At 39.6% G+C, this 19,418-nt stretch overlaps 2 protein-coding genes across 4 annotated transcripts in view; one reads left to right on the plus strand and one right to left on the minus strand.

The window, feature by feature from the left end:
• The window catches only part of fnbp1l (formin binding protein 1-like), a 65,121-nt gene extending 54,787 nt beyond the window's left edge, over window positions 1-10,334 (minus strand). For all 3 annotated transcript variants that reach the window (XM_074667782.1, XM_074667784.1, XM_074667781.1), the window contains exon 1: window positions 10,160-10,334. In XM_074667782.1, coding sequence (XP_074523883.1) covers window positions 10,160-10,183 — 24 coding nt within the window. In that variant the 5' untranslated portion in view covers window positions 10,184-10,334. The remainder of the gene's footprint in view (window positions 1-10,159) is intronic.
• Window positions 10,335-12,034: 1,700 nt separating this feature from the next.
• LOC141789010 (methylcrotonoyl-CoA carboxylase beta chain, mitochondrial) lies at window positions 12,035-19,376 on the plus strand. The gene is made up of 13 exons (XM_074668261.1): window positions 12,035-12,182; window positions 12,709-12,810; window positions 13,373-13,537; window positions 13,629-13,825; window positions 13,951-14,129; window positions 14,272-14,352; window positions 14,616-14,794; window positions 14,879-15,086; window positions 15,407-15,498; window positions 16,881-17,037; window positions 17,167-17,289; window positions 18,351-18,584; window positions 18,748-19,376. Exons 1-13 carry the CDS (start codon window positions 12,163-12,165, stop codon window positions 18,832-18,834), a joined length of 1,824 nt encoding a protein of 607 aa, XP_074524362.1. The 5' UTR covers window positions 12,035-12,162; the 3' UTR covers window positions 18,835-19,376.
• The last annotated feature ends 42 nt before the right edge of the window (window positions 19,377-19,418 follow it).

Below are 19,418 nucleotides of genomic sequence, written 5' to 3' on the forward strand. Positions count from 1 at the left end.
GGAACAAAAAGCTGCCTGATTTATTCTCAGTGCCCTAACATTGGTAGCTAAGGGAAGCACATCACTAAACATGGAAGTGAACCAACGATTAGACGACTCAATGCTGCACAATGAGAGCTTTGTTTCCAATAATCATCACTGTGCTGGGATTCATTTTTTCAACAATTATTTTGTACATTTCTGCCTCGACATGGTTAACGCTGTTGCTGTGCTTGTTTGAAAATTGGCTGGGGCAGAAGCACCTGTCAGCCCAGACCAACTGGTCTCTGCAAAAATCAATTCATACCCACGACAACTCTTCTCCTCTGTTGTTCGAGAAGCATAAAACTATGGAGGCTAGAAAAAGACCACTCTGTTCATTTTATATGTGGATGGAATCAGCTGAGAAAGCTGTATCTATCACAGAATTACGACACAGGGTGAAAAAATGTGACTTTGAAGTTTCTTAGTCTTCTTTGAGCCTGTATTTCAGCGTCATCATGTTGTGATTCAGTCTGCCAATCAGATAGCATCGCTGCAGCACAGGTGAGAGCAGGTTTAGCAGGCAGCTGATGTGTTTAGTACACAGAAACAGTACGGACATCAGCTGAGAGACATCTCTCTTCTACGTCACGGGGCCTAGACGTTGTTGCATATCTACGACTAAAATCAGCAACAACTGATGCATTAGTCTTACGGATGTTTTGGTCAACAGACTGCTGAGGAGGATTAACTGTAAAGTCATGCAGGGTCGCTGAAGATTAATATACTTTGTCTACAAGATGTAAGAAATAAAGGGTTTCCTTTGGGTCAAGTTCTTCATTTTTTTCTGAAAAGCAGTGAAAAACCAAAGAGTTATGACTCAGTTCATTATAAAACTCCTGAACCTTATCTCTGTGCACAGTATCCAGCCAATCTCTCAAGCCGCTGAGTGTCACAGTTAATATACTGGTCCAGGAAATGCTGTCAGTGTAAAATTTACAGTGTACTTCTATCTGTCAGCACGTTACACAAGCCGGCCTCAGATTGACAGCAGCCAGAAATCCAGCAGAGGTTTTTTTTTTTGTAATGACTGGGTTCGAGATGTAGGGAAAATTCACCAGAAAAATTCCCCACATCTTCCAATTTTCCACGCGTCCTGAAGCCTGCATTTTTCTCTGCTGGCTAATAAAGTGACTGACTAATAAACAGTTGATGGGCAGGCCGACTCCCCGGAGACAGCAGACAGTGAACACAGCTGCAACAGCTCTGACCAAAGCCCTGCATCTAAACAAGTCATGACTCGGAGACGTCTGGAAGAGTTTCTGTCGCTGTGATTCAGATTTTACTTCCTGGAAAGAAATTATGATAAATGATGCGAGTTTGCAGGACACTTCCAAAAATCCTGGAGCAAATATCATATTCACTTCATTCCTTTCATCCTGTACAGAATTGTAAATAAAGTCTCAACAGCAGGTCATATATCACATGTTGGCACATTCAGACAGACTGGAAACAGGTTTATTCAGGGTCACAGCAGCAGTGATGTGAAAAGAGTACAGGTGGTAGGAGACGGAGGCCAAGAGGAGCAGGGCTGCCAAACAGCTGGCGGGTTAGATACACTTCTGACCACGTCCAGAGGGAGGACAAAAAGTGAGGCAATGGGAGGATGGAGGAAGGAAGGGAGGGAGAGGAGAGGAGAGGGGGGGAGCAGATCTGTGTTTGTGTTGGTCTCCCATGATGACTGCAGCCTCAAAGGATGGTGTATTGGTGAATCAATGGTTTTTGTTTGAGAGTTGGCTTGTTTGTCCATGTGTCCTCCATCACACCGCTGAAATCATTCATGAGATTCTGGCTGCATTCTTCAGAAGCTGAATCACGCCAATAGGAGTAAAGTTGGCAAAGACGTGTGTCTGTAAAATTCCAAGTTTATCGATCAAGAGCTGGATCTTTGAGAGTGTTAAACAGTTTCTTATGAAACAGGAACATTTCTTTTAAAGTCAGGAGTATGTTGTTTTCAGGCTGCAATATAAAAACCCTCATGGTTTCAATGTAATGTTTGAATTTAGGTCAGAGTAACACGAGAAGTGTTCGCAACATGCAGAAGCATTGCTCAATGTTGCAACTATGGAGTGCAATCAAGAAAAACTAGATAGTGCATGGATATTTGTAAAGTGTAGCAGTATCAAGTTCTTTTTGTTTAACAGTTTTGTGCAAAAATTGTCTTCCTTTTTTAACAAATTTAAATCCTTCATTTCAGTCTTTGTTTATGAGCTGGGATAAAAAAAAAAGTAGAGATGTCAGATCCCCTGAATCAATCTGAAAAACTAACTCACATGTGATGTGCATTTTTGGGGAAAATATGGCTCCTGATACTGTCTGTAGTCATCATCATCATCATCATTTAGGGATGGATACCTTTCACATCTGAAATTATATGGGAACAATGCCCGGTACCTGGCTATCAGTATCAATACTCAATGGTACCAATTTCTGGTCCTTTTGTGTGTGTTTATGTGGTGATAAATATTTATTTGTTTAAAACTGAAATCTCAACGTTTTTCAATTTAATTGAAAAGAACCTACAGGAGGAAGCTGTATGTTAACTTTATTTCTCAGTATTTTTAAACAAGGCACCGTTTCATTATATGTGAATCGGTACTCGGCTCTTCAGACTGACTTTGGTCAGTACCTTAAAAAGTACCTAATTCGGTACCCATAAGGGGTGCACTGATCACAATTTTCTGGGCTATCATCGATCACCGATTAAAAAGCCTGATCTGTCGATACGGATATACAATTTGGGCTGATACAAATTATTGTTTTTTATAATTGACAGCAGATTTATTAAAATTCATTGAAAACTACCTGTGAAATAGGGCCGCAACAACTAATCGATTAAAATCGATGGTCATCGATTTTTATCGGCAACTAATTGCGGGTGTTTTGGTGCATGAAATTGTGGCTTACAGTATGTTAGTTGGGAGGAGATGAGCCTGCTCTTTTGCCGTAGGCTACTGAAAGAGGTGCGCATGCACTGAAAATGAGTCATTGGCCAATTATATTAGCAGATTCAGCACTACTTCCAAGAAAGAGGAAGCTGTAATAAAATATTACTGAAGGAAAAATGCTTTTTATTGTCTGTATTGCTGTTTAGAAAATACCTAAAATAATTTTTAGCTAAATTGTAAAGCTAAAAGTAAGTAAGTGAAAATAATCGTTAGTTGCAGCCCTACATATATACAACCAATAAAGTATCCTGAGTTTTAGGTCTCAGAGCAAAAAGCAACAATCGGCCAACGGATCGATCGGTGCATGTCTAGTACCCATCCCTGACTTTTTCACTTGGTCTGGTGTTAAAAAAGAAATCTCATTATTGCAAAAATTGGAAACTTTGAAGAATTGCAATTTAACTTAAACAGCACCGCAAAATTCGTAGGAGGATTGAAGAAGGAGATAAGCATATCATCCCAGCACTTATAAAATATAACTGTGTTTTATTCCTCTATGATCCAAAACAAACCACAGAAATCATGTTTTTCCGCCTCTAGACTTACAAAAGTGTTCCCGAGGACAGCTGATGGTTGGACAGAGCTTCATCCAGCTGCATCTGAATGCTTGACTGTGGATAGCATGTTCAGTATACCCTGAACCATCACCTTATGTTTACCTTCAGTCTTTCTCTGTTTTTAAGCAAGATGTGGACAATATCGACCAATGAGATGATTCATTTTGACTCTGAATCAGACAGTTTTAATGTCTGGATCAGTTTGGATCAGCTGTAAACTTATTTTTCTTGCCTGTGACTGACAGGTTTTCAGTCTTGATGTATCCTATTACTCCCCATTGTTGCAGCAGCCAACGGCCCCACTGGGATCATTAAACTTTCATCCAATCCATTATGTCTGCGAACTCCACTTGCCTCGCTGACCATTTTCCATCCTCTACAGTTATTAAACCTCCTCCTTTTCTTCCTCTTTATGAGATTTTTTTTGTCTTCCATCTTCCTCTCACGCCTCCTCCTCTCTATTTTCCTTTCCTGTCTCCTGGAGGAGTGTGTACACACACTTTTACTAATTAAGAAAGACGTCCTCCCATCCTCACAGCAAGACGCAAACTCAAAAACATCAGCTTCAACAATCGTTGTCACTCACCCGGAGCTGAAAATCAACATGTCCTCTCTCTCACACCTACAAAAACACTCCCCCTCCACATTCACACAACGCTTGGCATGACTGGCTGTAACAGCTTGTCGCGTCCAGGCCAGTGCCCTCAGCTTCAACATGACTTCATTCACACCCGCTGTGGTCTGTTGAGCCACAGACTCCTGCCCCACCAAGCAGGAGAAACCCTGCGATCAGAGCTGCCAGAGCCTCACAATATGACAAGAGACTAGAGATGAAGCTGTGTTTGGTAACTTAGGATCAGAAAACATCAGCTTAAGTCATGAAATAGTCAAATATGCAGCATGCACATGCCCTTACTGCACAAACTACATCACAGGTCACCTGGTAGCTTTGGTTTAGCTTGTTGAGAAACTTGGCTAAGACAGAAACAGAAAGGTAGCCAGTCATATCCACAGGTTTCTGCAAAAGAAAACAGTGTTTTCCCCGAGGTTTGCCTTGGGGGTCATTGTGGTGCCCTGGGAGCACTTCGAAGTGGTTTTTCCTATGTGGCTTGTGGTGGTTGCGTCATTATTTCTCCTAACTCTCTCTCCACTTGAAGTGCGCTCCCATGTGTGTGAGAGCAGGCTTATGTACAGTCATAGACGAAAGTATTGGCACCCCTGGAATTTACCAGAAAATACACAGTTTCTCCAAGAAATTGTTGCAATGACAAAATTTTTTGTTATAAATATGTTTAATTCCCTGATGTGCACTTAGAAAACAAATAAAAATGAAGAAAAGGCCAAAATTTGCACAATTTTTCACAAAACGCAAAAAATGGGCCCCACAAAATTGTTGGCACCCTCAACTCAACATTTGGTTGGAAGAAATAACTGATGACAATCCATTTCTATAACATCAACAAGTTTTTTTATACGTCTCAGATGGAAATTTGGACCTCTATTCTTTTGCAAACTTCTCCAGGTCTTTCAGGCTCAAAGGATGCCTTTTTTCCAACAGCAATTTTGAGATCTCTTCATAGGTAGGGATGGGCACCTTTTACATTTGAAACAATACAGTAACGGTACCAATTTTTGGTACTTTTGAGTGTGTTCATGTGGTAATAAACATTGCTTTGTTTGATACAAAAATCTCAAAGTTTTTCTATTTAACATATTTAATTCTCAATATGTAAACTTGCAATGTTGTGTTCATGTCCAGAATGGAAAATTGCCTACTCTTCTACGTCAGAACGATGGGTTTAGGTACCAAAACATGATACTGTTTGATGTTCCGCGAACCGATACTCAGTAACACTGACTGAATTTTCGGTACCTATAAAAGTACTTAATTCAGTACCCATTCCTATCTATAAAGCCGCGTTCCCACCAAGCAGTCCGGTTCGGTACGGTACGGTTTAGCACGGTTGGGTACAGTTAAGCCTGATCCCGTTTGTGTTTCCATAGCAAACTGTGCCCCCTCGTGGTAGGCGGTGTGACGCCGTAGCACCCCGACACAGTTTACCCTGCTAACAAATCCAAGGAAGAAGAAAAACGCAACACAGTAAACAAAGAGCATAGATGTCTGTGATTCTGTGATTGGCATGTAGCTCTTTGATACAAAGTGTAATCAAGCTTTGTTTCAGAGAAGTCTGTGTGCTGCCAGGAGAAATGCAGCCGCTGTCAGGGTAAGTAACGATTCTTCCGACCAATCAACGGTCTGCAGTGTTGTAGCTCCACCTTCTGAGAGCCGATTGGGTCAGTCTGGCCCCACATATGAAAGGGTCCCAAAAATTGGGACGGCTTGTCTCATTTATTTGGGGATCTGTCCCAGGATAAGTCAGTGGAAACGCCACAAAATGTGTGCCTTACCGAGATGAACCGAACCGGTCTGCTTGGTGGAAACACGGCTTGAGTGTTCAATGGGATTTAGATCTGGGCTCAATGATGGCCACTTCAGAACTCTCCAGTGCTTTGTCTCCAACCATTTCTTGGTGCTATTTGAGATATGTTTTGCAACAATTTCTGGGAGAAATGGTATATTTTCTAGAAAAATTCCAGGGTTGCCAATGCTTTCGTCCATGACTGTATGTGTGTCTGTGTACACATCAGGGTTGAGCTCTACTGGGCCCGATACAGAATTGTGAATGTGCAACCATGTAGAGACAGACTTGACATCCTGTTTTCTGTAGCAGAAACACTGGAAAACCAATTTACAACCAATTAGAGCAGGTCCACCTAAATTGAACCCTGGAGGGGAAAAGAGGTAAAAGTAGGTGAGGGAGGCGCTGTTAACCAGGGCCAAAAAGTAAAATTTGGTCTCATTGGTCAGCCATGCCATTCTTAAATTTCCAAAAATGCAAAAAAAAGTCTACCAAGACATTCTTTCTTAATTCTGTTTGAAGTGTATACTTGTTTCTAAAAAAAAACAATTTGTTTATTCTCATGCTTGTATAGCCAAAATTCATTCTCAAGTATCTATAATATCCAATACAGGGCTAAAATAAGAAGCTTGTCATTTTCAGTTAAAGAATAACCCTGGTGACCTTTATATATTGTAGTCTATGATCTATAAATGTCAGAAATAAGAGCAGGAATATTGAACAGCCTTTGCTGAATCTAAAAGCCACCTGAGGCTAAAACACTGCTTGCATTTTTCTCTTCTTTTAATATCCAGTGATTCACATCAGTACCCTCATAATCCAACCATTCCTCCCATGAAACACCTGAGAGAAGACAGCATCAACCCTTTTCCAAATCCTCACGACATGACAAGGAAAGAAAAGCAAACCCTTGTGACCTCTTGGTCCACAGAAGAGTAAAAACCTGCTCACTGCTGGATCTGCCTCTCCACAATTACTCTTAAGTGTCCCATTTATTTAACAGCTGACAGACTTTAAAGTAAACTCAGGAGTCTAGCCAGCCGTTGAGAGTCTGTCCTCTCTCCTCTACCTTTGCATCCTTTATCCCCTCCTCCTTGTCATTCAGTTTGGCCGCTCAGCAGAGAAGCCCGCCCGTCACACTTGGCTGCTCTGCTCGGCTGGCCTCCGGCTCACCTCAACCAGACAGACCACAGCACAGCGTGGCAGCATCCTGGCACTCGGCACACACTCACACACACACACACACACAAAACGCACACAGAGCTTCGATTCAGACAAACACTTCCTACTTTCTGTGTGTGTCTCGGAGGGCTGGAAGCCAGAGCGGTAATAGGATGTTCTCCGCTTGCTTTGTTATATCTCAAAGAGCTGGGCCCGAGCCAAAACACAGGGCAAAAGCAAAGGCGCTAAGCTAAAGTGAATATGCTGAGACTGTCTTGAGTGCTGGATGCTTTTTATTTGTGTAATGCTGTTTATTATTTAAATGGTGATGGAGTGTAAAGACTCAAAAGTTGGTGGATTGTTTACCGCCTTCCAACACAAAAAGAGCAGATTGTCAAAGAACAAGGCTCCGCCGCACCTCCCCTTCTTCTTCTTCGTCGCCACTATTTTCAAACAAATGCAATATATCAGCTCGTTGGTGTTCATGAGCTCACACTTTGTTCATTCTGATAAAAAACAAAATATTCCCACACTGGGACTGTGGCAGGCGGCTTAAGAACCGTATATTTCGTGCCATCACTCATGTTAGCGTGTGTTTCCTCCTTACCCCTCAGGACGCTCGCTACAGCTCTCTTCGTGTGTACGCGCGAGCAGCCCCGTCTTCACCCCAAAGATCGCATTTTTGACAGATGCTCACTCCGCTATAAATCCGCTAAATCCGCTATAGAACCTATGCACCCCGATGTTAAGAAAGATAGACATGGTGAGCCATCTTCTCATTCAGCCTCTTTGGTCCAAAGAGAGGAGGAAAACAAACATGCATGCACATGTCAGTTTATCAAGGCTGGCAAACGTACCTAGGACGTTTTTATTTATCGTTCGATTAATTGATTTATTGATTATAGTGACAGGCCTAATCCTAGTGCAATTAACTTTTTGGTATTTTAAAGAAACAGGGGATACATAATCCAAGGGTTACCTGAAAAATTAATTGTAATTTTATCACAATCAGTTTGAGATTTGGTATGTTGTGTTTTTTTTTTAAATCTGAGTTAAGGAAACTGACAGAGTTTGTGTTATCTAAGAAAAAAGGACAGGTGAATGATTGCCTTCATTTCCTTACACCTCCACATTATTAGATAACAGATTAAGACCTGAACTGATGGGATAAAAAGAACTATTGAAGCTATTTTACAAGCATCCATACAAGTCAAAACCCCATTTCGTCATATATTCAACTGTAATCTCTGCTATTGAAGAGCTAATCCCTATTATACATTCATAGTCTGCAATATGAATGATGAAAAGACAACAATACGCATGGTGTGATTGATATTAAAATAGTCAGCCATCTGTAAAAAACAAGAGGCAATCATCTGTGTAACATCTAATCTCACGGACAATAATCCATAATCTGACATCAGACAGCCAATCATGTGTAATCGGACAGCCGGCACATTAATCCCATCAGCGGACTCAGGGGATTATGACGACCTCCAGCAAGTGTCTTTGCTCTGTGGTGACAATAAGACAATGAATGAATGAGCAGACTAACCACTTCCTGACTTTAAGGATCCCAATTTAAATATGTTAATATTAAAATTAATTTTAACTTGATGTCACTATTTTGAAGCTCATTTTTGTGATGCTAGCTTGTATCATTCCAGTTTTCTTGACTTATTTACAGGGGAAACAACTGAATCAAAAGGTGACATAAAAAGGAAAAACTCTAAATCGTTTAATCAGCAGAAATGTAAATTGAATTTCTTCTCCAGCCAATCTTGACACGCTGGTCTTTGTGTGTGTAAAACTGCCCCACAAAAGAATACATATGGATAACAGGAATGGTCCACGCTCCCAAAACACCTCTGAAATCTTGACAGATCACATATTTGTTTAAGCACAAACTCTGTTTCAATCACAGAGGAGCACAAGTACATATCTCGCTGTCTGTAGCAGGAAGTTTTGTTTTATCAGGCTCAGAAAGCCTAATATTAGCTGATACTGAGCTGCAGATATTAACCACTGAGGTCAGATGGGGAGTGACACACACACACACATGCACACACATACACACACAAACACACATCAAAACACACCCACAGGGGATGCTGCTGGTTGCCTCTCTGGTTACAAGAGCTTGCATGGCCAACACCCCAAAAATCAAAGGCTGATGCTCACTATAAGGTCAGTTGTAAGTCTAAATCAGGAATAAATCAATCACATGTTGGAATAAAAGATCAAATAAAGATGCTGTTTTATGCATGAGAGTGTCTGATGTATAAAGAGGTATAAAAGAAAGCTTGTGTTGAAAAAGAAAACATCACAGAAAAATCTCAATATATCAAAAAAGAAATATTTTGCCTTTCATTGTGCTATTTACTGGGTTATACTGCAACAAATGCTGAGGTGTTAAGCTGAAATTTGAGCGTCTGTCCCTTCAACGAAATGTCACAGAAGTTAAGACAAAACACTGAAAAACTAGAATAAAAAGAGGCAATATATGAGTAGTCAGATATTTTACAAAATATTGTAAATTCTGGTTGATATTGAGAACATCGAGGAGGATGGGGATCCGTACCCGGATCACACCGCCTCTCCACCCTGTAACCGGGAATCCCTGCCAGCCTCTCTTTGAAACAGGGTGTGACACACACACAAAACCGTCAACATTAGACTTTATAACTTGCCAGTCACAGTGAAAATCTAATTTGAGACGCACATATTTGATTTAAGTTGACAGGTAACACCGTGGACCCCCTCCTGCCCCGGGCTCTCCTGCCCCGTGTGTCCGCAGACTCGCCCATTGTTCCGCCGCTGTCACAGCCGTTAAGGTGCACCGCGGATTAGCTTTAGCATTAGCTGCAGCGCTTTGCTTCACTGTACAGACGGACAGCTAACGTTAGCCGCTCGCCTTCTTACAACACAAAGCTAAAAGGTAACACAGCACCTTTCTGCCTCTCTGTGTCACAAAAGTCAACGTCCTGGTCGTGCCAGTGCAATAAAAGAAGCAGCTTAAAGTGGACACTCAGTACAAAGAGTTTAAACTCACCCAGAGCTCCGTTCCCCAACTCATCGCGGATTCCCCCTGTTGACTTCTCCCGTATTTGACGTAGTTTTCCCGGCTCAGACTCTCCAAAACTGCCGCTGGGACTCCGGTCCACACTGACTGACTGTCTGCCCGACAAACACACTCCTCCTCCTCCTCCTCCCCCTTCTCCTCCTCCTCCTCCTCCAACTGCTCTCTATCCGTCTGAATCAGCAGGGCCGTACAAATCAAGGGCCCCTCCACAGTGGCCCCAAAAGGATAAAACTAGTTTTAGACCAAAGGATCACATTCAGAAAGATCATGGATCATATTAAGGTTGATCCAGGTTGTATAACCTCAAATAACCAAGGAAGCCATGAGCAGAAATGCATTTTAATCACTCAGTTTTCCTGCAATTACAACTTAATTAACTTCTCAATTATTTATGGGTTTCCTTAAATGATATGGCTTGTTTTCTTATGTTAATTTCCATCTCATACTGCCATGGCACAAAGTAATGAGGTCATTTAAGCCCTTTTCTGTGTTTGTTGTGTCTTATTACTGAAAGATTATCTGACATAAAGTCAAGATTATTTTATTTTATTTATTTTTTTTGACGCTATCTTTAAGTATGTAAGGTCCACTTGCATTGCTATTTTGGGTATAGCCTGATATTTGTATTGACTCTGTCTGCCCTTTTTTTAATTGAATCTTGCGTTTTTCACACTTTTCCTATTTTTATTTTATTATTATTTTTTTTTAATATATAAAAACAATACAATTTCAGTAAAGGCCTGACATTTTTATTGACTCTGTCTTTGACTTTTTTTTTTATCTTTATTGAATCGTATGCATTTCACACTTTGCCTATATTTCTTTTGTTGTTGGTTTTTTTTTATCAATAAATCTTACTGCAATTGGTGTGCATTAATTTTCTACTTTTTTACCAATTTCTTTTTTTAAACATATTCTACATATATCTAACATATTTTATCATTAGCTTTTGATTTTTCCCCTGTTTCAACTGCCGTCAAAGACTTAGAGTTGCAAAAAAAAGAAAGAAAGAAAAGAAAGAAAAGAAAAAAGAAAGAAAGAAAGTAAAATTAATTAATTAATTAAAAGACACATGAGCTTCCAGGGAGAAATTGTGTTTTATAAAATATCTTTACATAAAGAATTTTTTTATTTACATGCAACATGTTAACAATAAAATGATTTTTTGATTTTTAACCAAAACCCCAAAACCTGAGATCTGCCAGAGAAAAAAGTAAGACAAAGTTTTATTTTCAAACAGACCTTTTTAGATTTTTACCTGAAACAATTAATTTCTACTGTTTACACATCAGCAAGTAAAACTGATGGTGATCAGTTTGCTCTTTGATAAGAGTAGGCACCAAACAGATAACAGCCTATTGTTGGGAAATGACTTAAGGCAATATGCATTTCAGATAGCAGAGAAGATGCAAATCGGAAATTCCCTAAGTATAAAAGAAAAAGAATTTTAAAAAGTGTTTTTAATCTACCAAACAAGTAAAAATATGACAAAGATATAAAGAATTTGAGGTTCAAGAAATTAATATGTAAACGATCTTGAATGAATTAATAAACAGTTCTATCTAGTGGCCAAGATATGTTACTACAGCTAGAGAGCTAGATGGATGCACCAGTCATGCAAATAGGGGTAATTTAACCGTTTCCTGATAAATTCATGCTGGGTAGCTCATCCTGTTTGGATCTTTCTTTGTAAATCTGCAGATAACCAAGCTGTGAGACAAAGCTAATATACTGGAAAATATGCCTTATTTCATTTTCATCATACACTTCACCTTCTCCCCTGTAGATGGCGGTAGAGTGTGATACTGCACCCTAACCGTCAACAGACAAACTGGAGACGAAGAAGAACGCGGCCGCTCTGTGGAAGCTAGGGCTGCTCATACTGTCTGTGGTGTTGTTGTTGTAAACGTTGCTCTGAATCCTATTTTCTGTTAGTTTTATGATTAATTATTTTGCAGCAGACACTGACAGAAATGTACCGACACATGGCAAGGTAAGACACGTCGTAAATAAGAAGTTATCCTCAAAACCTCCTTACATTTATCACTTGAAGTACACTTGACGACCTTTGGCATACATTTTCTTTACATGTAGTAACCGTTAAACCAACGACACAACAAACATCGTCCATATGGTACCAAAAAAATGTTAAAGTATATTCTCATTCACATATGTTTTAGTTTTATGTTTTTAAATATGTGTACAGTGTGTACTTTCACACCTTGTGACTTATAGTTCACCTATAACACATACAGTCTGGTATTTCTTTTGAGGATTTGTCATGCAGGGTTCAAATGTATCATACATTGTGTTCATAATAGATAGGTTTATCAGTAAATGTAACAAAACAATAGTTACTGACAGGTAACTTGAATATGTGAGTATTATCAGAGGTCAGCAGAGTTGCAGATCGTGCTCCTATTTTTATCTCCTATGCAAACACACTAGTTACCTGACAGTCTATGGAAGTCTCACCTGTTTTACCTCTTGTTTGTTTTTGATCTCCATGTTCCTTGAAGGAGTGTGTGCAGTGGAGGAAGAGTGTGTCCTGTCCTGGTGCCTTCTTCCATCCCAGTATCATCATGTATGTTGAGGAACACAACAGAAGAAAGACACTACAGGTCACTACACCTTCAAACATCCTTTATTGTTCTTCCTGGAAATACTTTATTAACATTTTTATCTTTCATTTTTCACCTGGAATGTCCCCAATGCCATACAGCCATGACATCATTTAAGAAATGATGAGTGGTTGGCAGTTAAATATCCATATGTACAGGTCAGACCATCCTAGTTTGAAATCTGCCAAGCTAATAAAATGCTCTGGTGTAAGATAACCCCGAAGGATGATGGAGAAAAAAATTAAAAGTACCTAGTAAGATCATTCACAACAGAATCAATAAAATGTTGACGTTTTCTGCAAAAGTCTTCCCTCTCAAATTCTTTCCTTTCTTTTTTTCTACAGTGTACTAAACGGTAACCACACTGTCTGTCAACAAAAATCCCTCATGTATAAAAATTTGACGTAAGATGTTTACTTGGTATTGATGATACAATCAATCAAATTACTGTACAGTCAGGTCTGTTTGTCCAATTCATAATGTATGAGACAAGCTAGCTAGTTTTCCCACAACAAAGGTAGTAGTCTTTCTAAATGTTGATGTCACTCTCTATGTTCTGCAGACTGACTCAGCAGAGCTGGCAGTGTCCAGTCCGCCGTATGAGCTCTGCAGCCCGTAAGAGGAAATCTCTGCGCAGTGCCTTCCCAGTGCTGAAACAACCCCTCCAACCCATCCAGCAACACGTATACGAAGCTAACCTCCGAAACAGTAACACCTGCCACAAAAAGTAGGTTCTCCCCCAGTCAGTTTGCATTTACCAGCAATGAATGGGACTGGCTTACGTCATCTTACACCTCTGCTCATCCCGTGTCTGTAAGGTTCGTAGAGTTGAGTGAACAGGTGAGGAAAGGTGGAGGGGAAAACGCGATAGCCAGACACACGCAGAGGAACAAGAAGCTGCTGGTCAGGGATCGACTCAGCCTGCTGCTGGATGATGAGGACTTCCTGGAGCTGTCTCCGTTTGCTGGTCTGGGTCTGCCGTACGGGGACATCCCTTCAGCCGGCTGCCTGACTGGTCAGAAACCACTAGCTGCATCTGTATCTTTGGTACTAACTATAGACTGTATCGTGTGATGAGTGTGGCTAAAGCTGAATGTGTCACTGACTGTGCACCACCTTTATATGTTTCTGTCACTTCAGGCATTGGAAGGATCAACGGTTTGTGGTGTGTCTTCATTGCTAACGATGCCACAGTGAAAGGTGGAACAGCGTATCCAATCACAGTCAAGAAGCAGCTACGTGCACAAGAAGTAGCAATTCAAAACCGCCTGCCTTGTGTTTACCTCGTCGACTCTGGAGGAGCTTTTCTTCCACTACAGGTAACATGATAACAATTTCTAAAAACATAACCATAGTTAAAGAGGAACAGGAATGAAGCACAGTCTTTTCAAGACGTCTGAATGTGAGCTCAGTATTTCTGCTGTTTAAGCTCTGATTCTGTGTTTGTATGTAAACTTGCAGTCAGAGATCTTTCCTGACAAGAACCAGGGAGGACGGACTTTCTATAATGAAGCCATCATGTCGGCCATGAAGATCCCACAGGTAAAGAACTACAAACAGTCCTGGTTTGCTCCTAATAAGGAGGTAATTCATTTGTTTTGGGGAGAGTTGGTTGGATGTAATCTGAAGTTGTTGTTTTTGAGGTCACATAAACCAAAAGTAGAAAAATCTCTTGATGATTTATTTATTCTAGAATAGACTGAGGTGTCCCTCATTTTCCAGATTTAAGAGTTTATATTTATGAAAAATTTGAAAATACTGTTAAATTGTTACCAAGTTTTGATTCCTTTTTTTAAATCCTGAAGGTGTCGGTGGTGTGTGGTTCGTGCACCGCGGGTGGAGCTTACATCCCCACCATGGCAGAAGAGGCGGTGATGGTGCACAGGATAGGAACCATATTCCTGGGTGGACCGCCGCTTGTCAAAGCCGCTACAGGAGAGGAGGTCACACCAGAAGACCTGGGAGGAGCCAGACTTCACGCAGAGTAAATCCACAAACCAGACAAGCTCTAAATACTCTAATATTCAAAAAATAAAATTATGATAAAACGTTTCTGTTCTTGTTTTAGAGTAAGCGGCTGTGTGGACCATTTCGCCTGGGAAGAAAAGGAGGCGTACAACTACACCAGAAACATCATATCCACCCTCAACTTCCAGCTGCCCGAGGACGACGAGGACGACGAGAAGAGGAGGGCAGAGGAGGAGCCTCTGTACGGCTCAGAGGAGCTTCTGGGACTTGCTCCTAAAAGTTATAACTACAGTCTGGATGCTAAAATGGTACAATGTGCAATTTTTTTAAACATCTTTAGAGTTTGGAAAAGTCCCTTTGGGACAAAAACATTAGTAAAAATAAATGAAAAAACATAAACTTACCTTTTGAAATACATGATAAAAGTGCAGTTTTACCCTCAGGAGAGATATGGAATGGGTGTGTAAATTTCATCACTACAGATATAACACAAAATATTTCTGATAAAAAAACATTGCAATGAAAAAAGGAACAAGAAAAACTCGAAAGCTTGGTTGGTGAATTATGAAACTGTCTGATAAAAGCTTGAATAAGTAACGTGTATTTTGTTGTTGGACTGTGTGTCCAGGTGGTCAGTCGGCTGACAGACGGGAGCCGCTTTCAGGAGTTTAAAGCTCGATATGGGACGACGCTCATCACTGGCTTTGGAAAGATTCATGGGTAAAATACACACACACTGACACCACACAGATTCTGTAATAATGTACAATAAAAAAGTGACATCAAGTCTTTAATGATCAGAATGACAGATATGATATTTTATAGGGGTGGAAGAAAAAAATGAGAATCGAAACATCAAGGTTTTTTGTTTGACAATTTCAAAATTGGGATTCTTTGTCAAAAAAATTTTTTTTAAACTCTAATTCTTCATTTCAGTCTTTGTTTATAAACTGGATTAGAAAAAGTTACCACTTTTCTCGATCAGAGGGTGACATGAAAAAATATGGCACCTGACATAGTCTATATATATATATATATATATATATATATATATATATATATATATATATATATATTTATATAAACAATAAAAACAAAATGAAATAAAATGAATCATTAAATGGAAAAAAGTAATAAAATATGACTTTATTAAAAAAAAAGAAAAAAAAAGCTATTCAGAAATGTCTGTCGTGGGTTTCTAGAAAAAAAGTCAGGATGGGGCGCCAAACTCTGTTAAATCTATTTTCTTTATCTGGTAAAGTGGGACATATTTTCTCAACTTTAAGCAGTACATAGTGTCTCTGATCCAGTGCGAAAGAGAGAATTAAAAAGAATGACTCGGCGAGCCACCAACGAAGAGAAAGCCAAAATTCAGCTTTTGCTTTCAGTAAATCACTGCCTGGGAAAATGCCAAATATAGCAGTCAGAGGGTTTGGTACAATTTGATGGTTAAGAATTTCTGAAATGCTTTGAAAATAAGATGTCCAGAATTTAGTTAAGGTGGGACAGGACCAGTACCATCGTATAACTTTTTCACATGGTCTGCTGTTAAAGGAGCAAACTAAAAATTGTAAATAAAAAAAAAATCACAATTAAAATCCAATCAGCACCCCAAAAATCATAAAAGAATTGAATCACAAGAAAAGCATATCGCCCCAGCCCAAGTATTTTATGAAACCAAAATGTGTTGTTGTAAATCTTTGGTTATTGTTGAGGCTTGTATCATGAGCAGAAAATGAAGAAGAGTCGCTCACAGGCTAATGAGAGGCTAATAAATATAAGATATATATAAAACTCTACACAGAGAACATAGAGGTAGATCTCTGCCTGTCTTGTTGATGCTGTAATTGCATCTTCTCACAAACTCAGTGACCCCTCACCCTGATAAGATTAACCCTCGCCCTCAGTGACACCTTAATCAGATCAGTGGTCGGCAACTGGGGTCCAAACCAAATCTACTGGTGTCCCTCCTCCAGGGACAGACATCCGCTTAGTAACTTTAAGAAAAGTGCTGAATCAAAAGTACTCTCCAGCTGTAAATGGTTTATTATCTCAGCATGTGAGTCGTCTGACTTGAGGAGCATGTTTCTGTCTCACTTCAGTCACCTGGTTGGAATCGTGGCCAACAATGGAGAGCTGTCAAACGAAGCCGCTCTGAAGGGAAGTCATTTTGTCCAGTTGTGTGATCAGAGAGACGTGCCGCTCCTCTTCCTCCAGAACACGGCGCCTTCAGCGGCTCTGACTCTCTCCACGACACAGGTAAAGACCACACACGTTTTTATAAATGCACAAATTTCTTGGATTTTCAAATTCCACTCTTGAATAGTTTGGACATCAAAAGGAGAAAATAAGATGGATTTTTTAAGATTTTTCTTTGTTCTCTTTTAGGCAGAAACCAACACAAACCGTCTGAAAGCTCAGGGCTCGATGATGTCAGCGGTGGCGTGCGCCTCTGTCCCTAAAATCACCGTAGTGATTGGTGGATGTCACGGCGCTGACAGCTACGCCATGGTGAGAGACTCAGGAAACATTTCTGTTTTTTACTCCTGGCTGAAGAGTTGTTTGTAACCAGAAAGAATTTGAAGAGTTTATGTTTTTGCAGTTGCAAAAGATACGTTGTTTGTGATTGATTCTTGTAGATTTTAGGCCCAATTATCAATCGATCAATCTAACTTTATTTGTATAGCACTGTTCATACAGGAATTTGTAATACAAAGTGCTTTACATGGGAAAAAAATAAAATGAAATAACAAGAAGTGGAAAAAAGCAGAAAATTGCATAATTGCATAAAATGAAAACATAAGACACCTTCAATTCCCCCTCCCTCTAACCACATTTAATATACACACTTATTCACTCAAACACACCATAATAATAAGATAATACAGGAGCTATAACTGAAATAATAAATAATAAATAAAAAAAATACATAACTTTTTTATCTCAAAAATACTAGAGGGTCAGATATGTAAATGTGTAAATACATAAATAAATAAAATAATAAAAAAATATAAAATAAAAGTTGGATAAATAATATGGTGAAATGACAAAATGTAACATCAGGTGCATGATAAAATTAGTTAAAATAGGATAATAAAAGAAAAAACAAAGAATCAAATTACAATTAAAAAATTTGAACTGAAATGTAGAAATAAAACAAAATAAAAGGGTAAAACTAAGATAAAATATTACCAAAAAAATGAAAAATATTAAATAAAATCAGTTAAAAGCCAGATTAAAACGGTACGTCTTGAGTTTTCTCTCTCTCTTTCCACTACCTGAAGACCAGAGGGCTCTACAGGGTTCATATGGAGAAAGCAAATCGGATAAATAGGCAGGAGCAAGACCATTAAGAGATTTAAAAACAAATACAATTATGCAAAATTAAAACAGCGTGTGTATGTTTAAAGTTTTCCTCTTGGCCTTTTTTGTTAATTTTGGAGCTCAGCTACATCGCTTTACGAGAAAAAAGTTTGAAAACCTTTTACAGCACGGCTCTAATAATACATCCGACATGATGCTTGTGTTGGAATAAATAAATAGGGTTAAATATTCTTTGTATTTCCTCTCAGTGTGGGCGATCCTTCGACCCTAACTTCCTCTTCTTGTGGCCAAACGCCAAAGTGTCGATGGCAGCCCCTGGTCACTCCGGCTCTCTGCTCCCCGCCGACACCGAGCAGCCGGACGAGGAGCTGAAGAAGCAGGAGGAGAAGTTAAACAAGAGATTAGAGGAGGAGAGCTCAGCTTTTTTCTCCTCTGGCAGACTCTGGGACGACGGAGTGATTCTGCCTCAGGACACCAGGAAGGTAAGGCGTCAACGTTTCTATTTTACAGACAGATGATGACATACTCAGTTGACGATGTCTGTGAGCCTTTTCTTTCTTTGTGGGTTCAAATTTTGATTAAGGGTCTTAAAGGGAGCGTTAAATTGCAGATTCCCATTCTCTAGCTGTGTGTTTGTGTCTGCAGGTCCTCAGTGACTGTCTGGACATCATCAAACAGCAGCAGTATCAGATCTCCACAGAGAAACTACGCTCAGCTCTTCTGCGTATTTAGAGGATCCTCACTGCCTCTGGATAACTTAACACCTGCATCAAACTGCTGGTTTCTACCTGTACATGGCGGGCTGATATATGAAGGTAGCATTAACTCAACACTTTAAATACTGACGTGTTAATTTGCACACTACACAGTAATATGTACAGGTGAACAGAGGTGTTTGTACCTGGGTGTTAAGTCTCTGAAAACTTGGATACTGTCGAATGTGGAAAAGAAAGACGATTAAAAAACATGAGATTTCTTTGGATGATGAAATATTAAAATCTGATGAGCTGCTGAAAGTTTCTGGTGAAGCCTTAACTCAGATAAAAACTGATCTTTGTGACTCAAAGTGTCACAGGAGCCTTAACATGAAGCACTGTTTTCTCTGTGATCATGTAGAAAATCATGTCCTCTGATTTAAAATGTAATTTAACTGTTGTTGTGTATTTTTACCTATTTGTATAAAATACTGTTAAAATACTGTAAATACATTTGAAACGGCCAAACCATGTGTGTTGTTTTGAATCACTTTGCACGATTGATTTGCAAAATGTTGAAATGCAATTTTGATTTTTGATTAAAACCTTTGTAAGAGGTGA

This window comes from Halichoeres trimaculatus, unplaced genomic scaffold (assembly GCF_033239565.1).
Source record: "Halichoeres trimaculatus isolate MK-OKI-2021-1 unplaced genomic scaffold, fHalTri1.1 fHalTri1_scaffold_4, whole genome shotgun sequence".
Classification (NCBI taxonomy): domain Eukaryota; kingdom Metazoa; phylum Chordata; class Actinopteri; order Labriformes; family Labridae; genus Halichoeres; species Halichoeres trimaculatus.

What these genes read in the sequence shown, in the direction of transcription:
- LOC141789010 (XM_074668261.1), top strand. Translation starts at nt 12,163, where the DNA reads ATGTACCGACACATGGCAAG. An exon ending in ACAGAAGAAAGACACTACAG is followed by an intron (nt 12,811 to 13,372) that starts GTCACTACACCT and finishes TATGTTCTGCAG; the next exon opens with ACTGACTCAGCAGAGCTGGC. An exon ending in TGACTCTCTCCACGACACAG is followed by an intron (nt 17,038 to 17,166) that starts GTAAAGACCACA and finishes GTTCTCTTTTAG; the next exon opens with GCAGAAACCAACACAAACCG.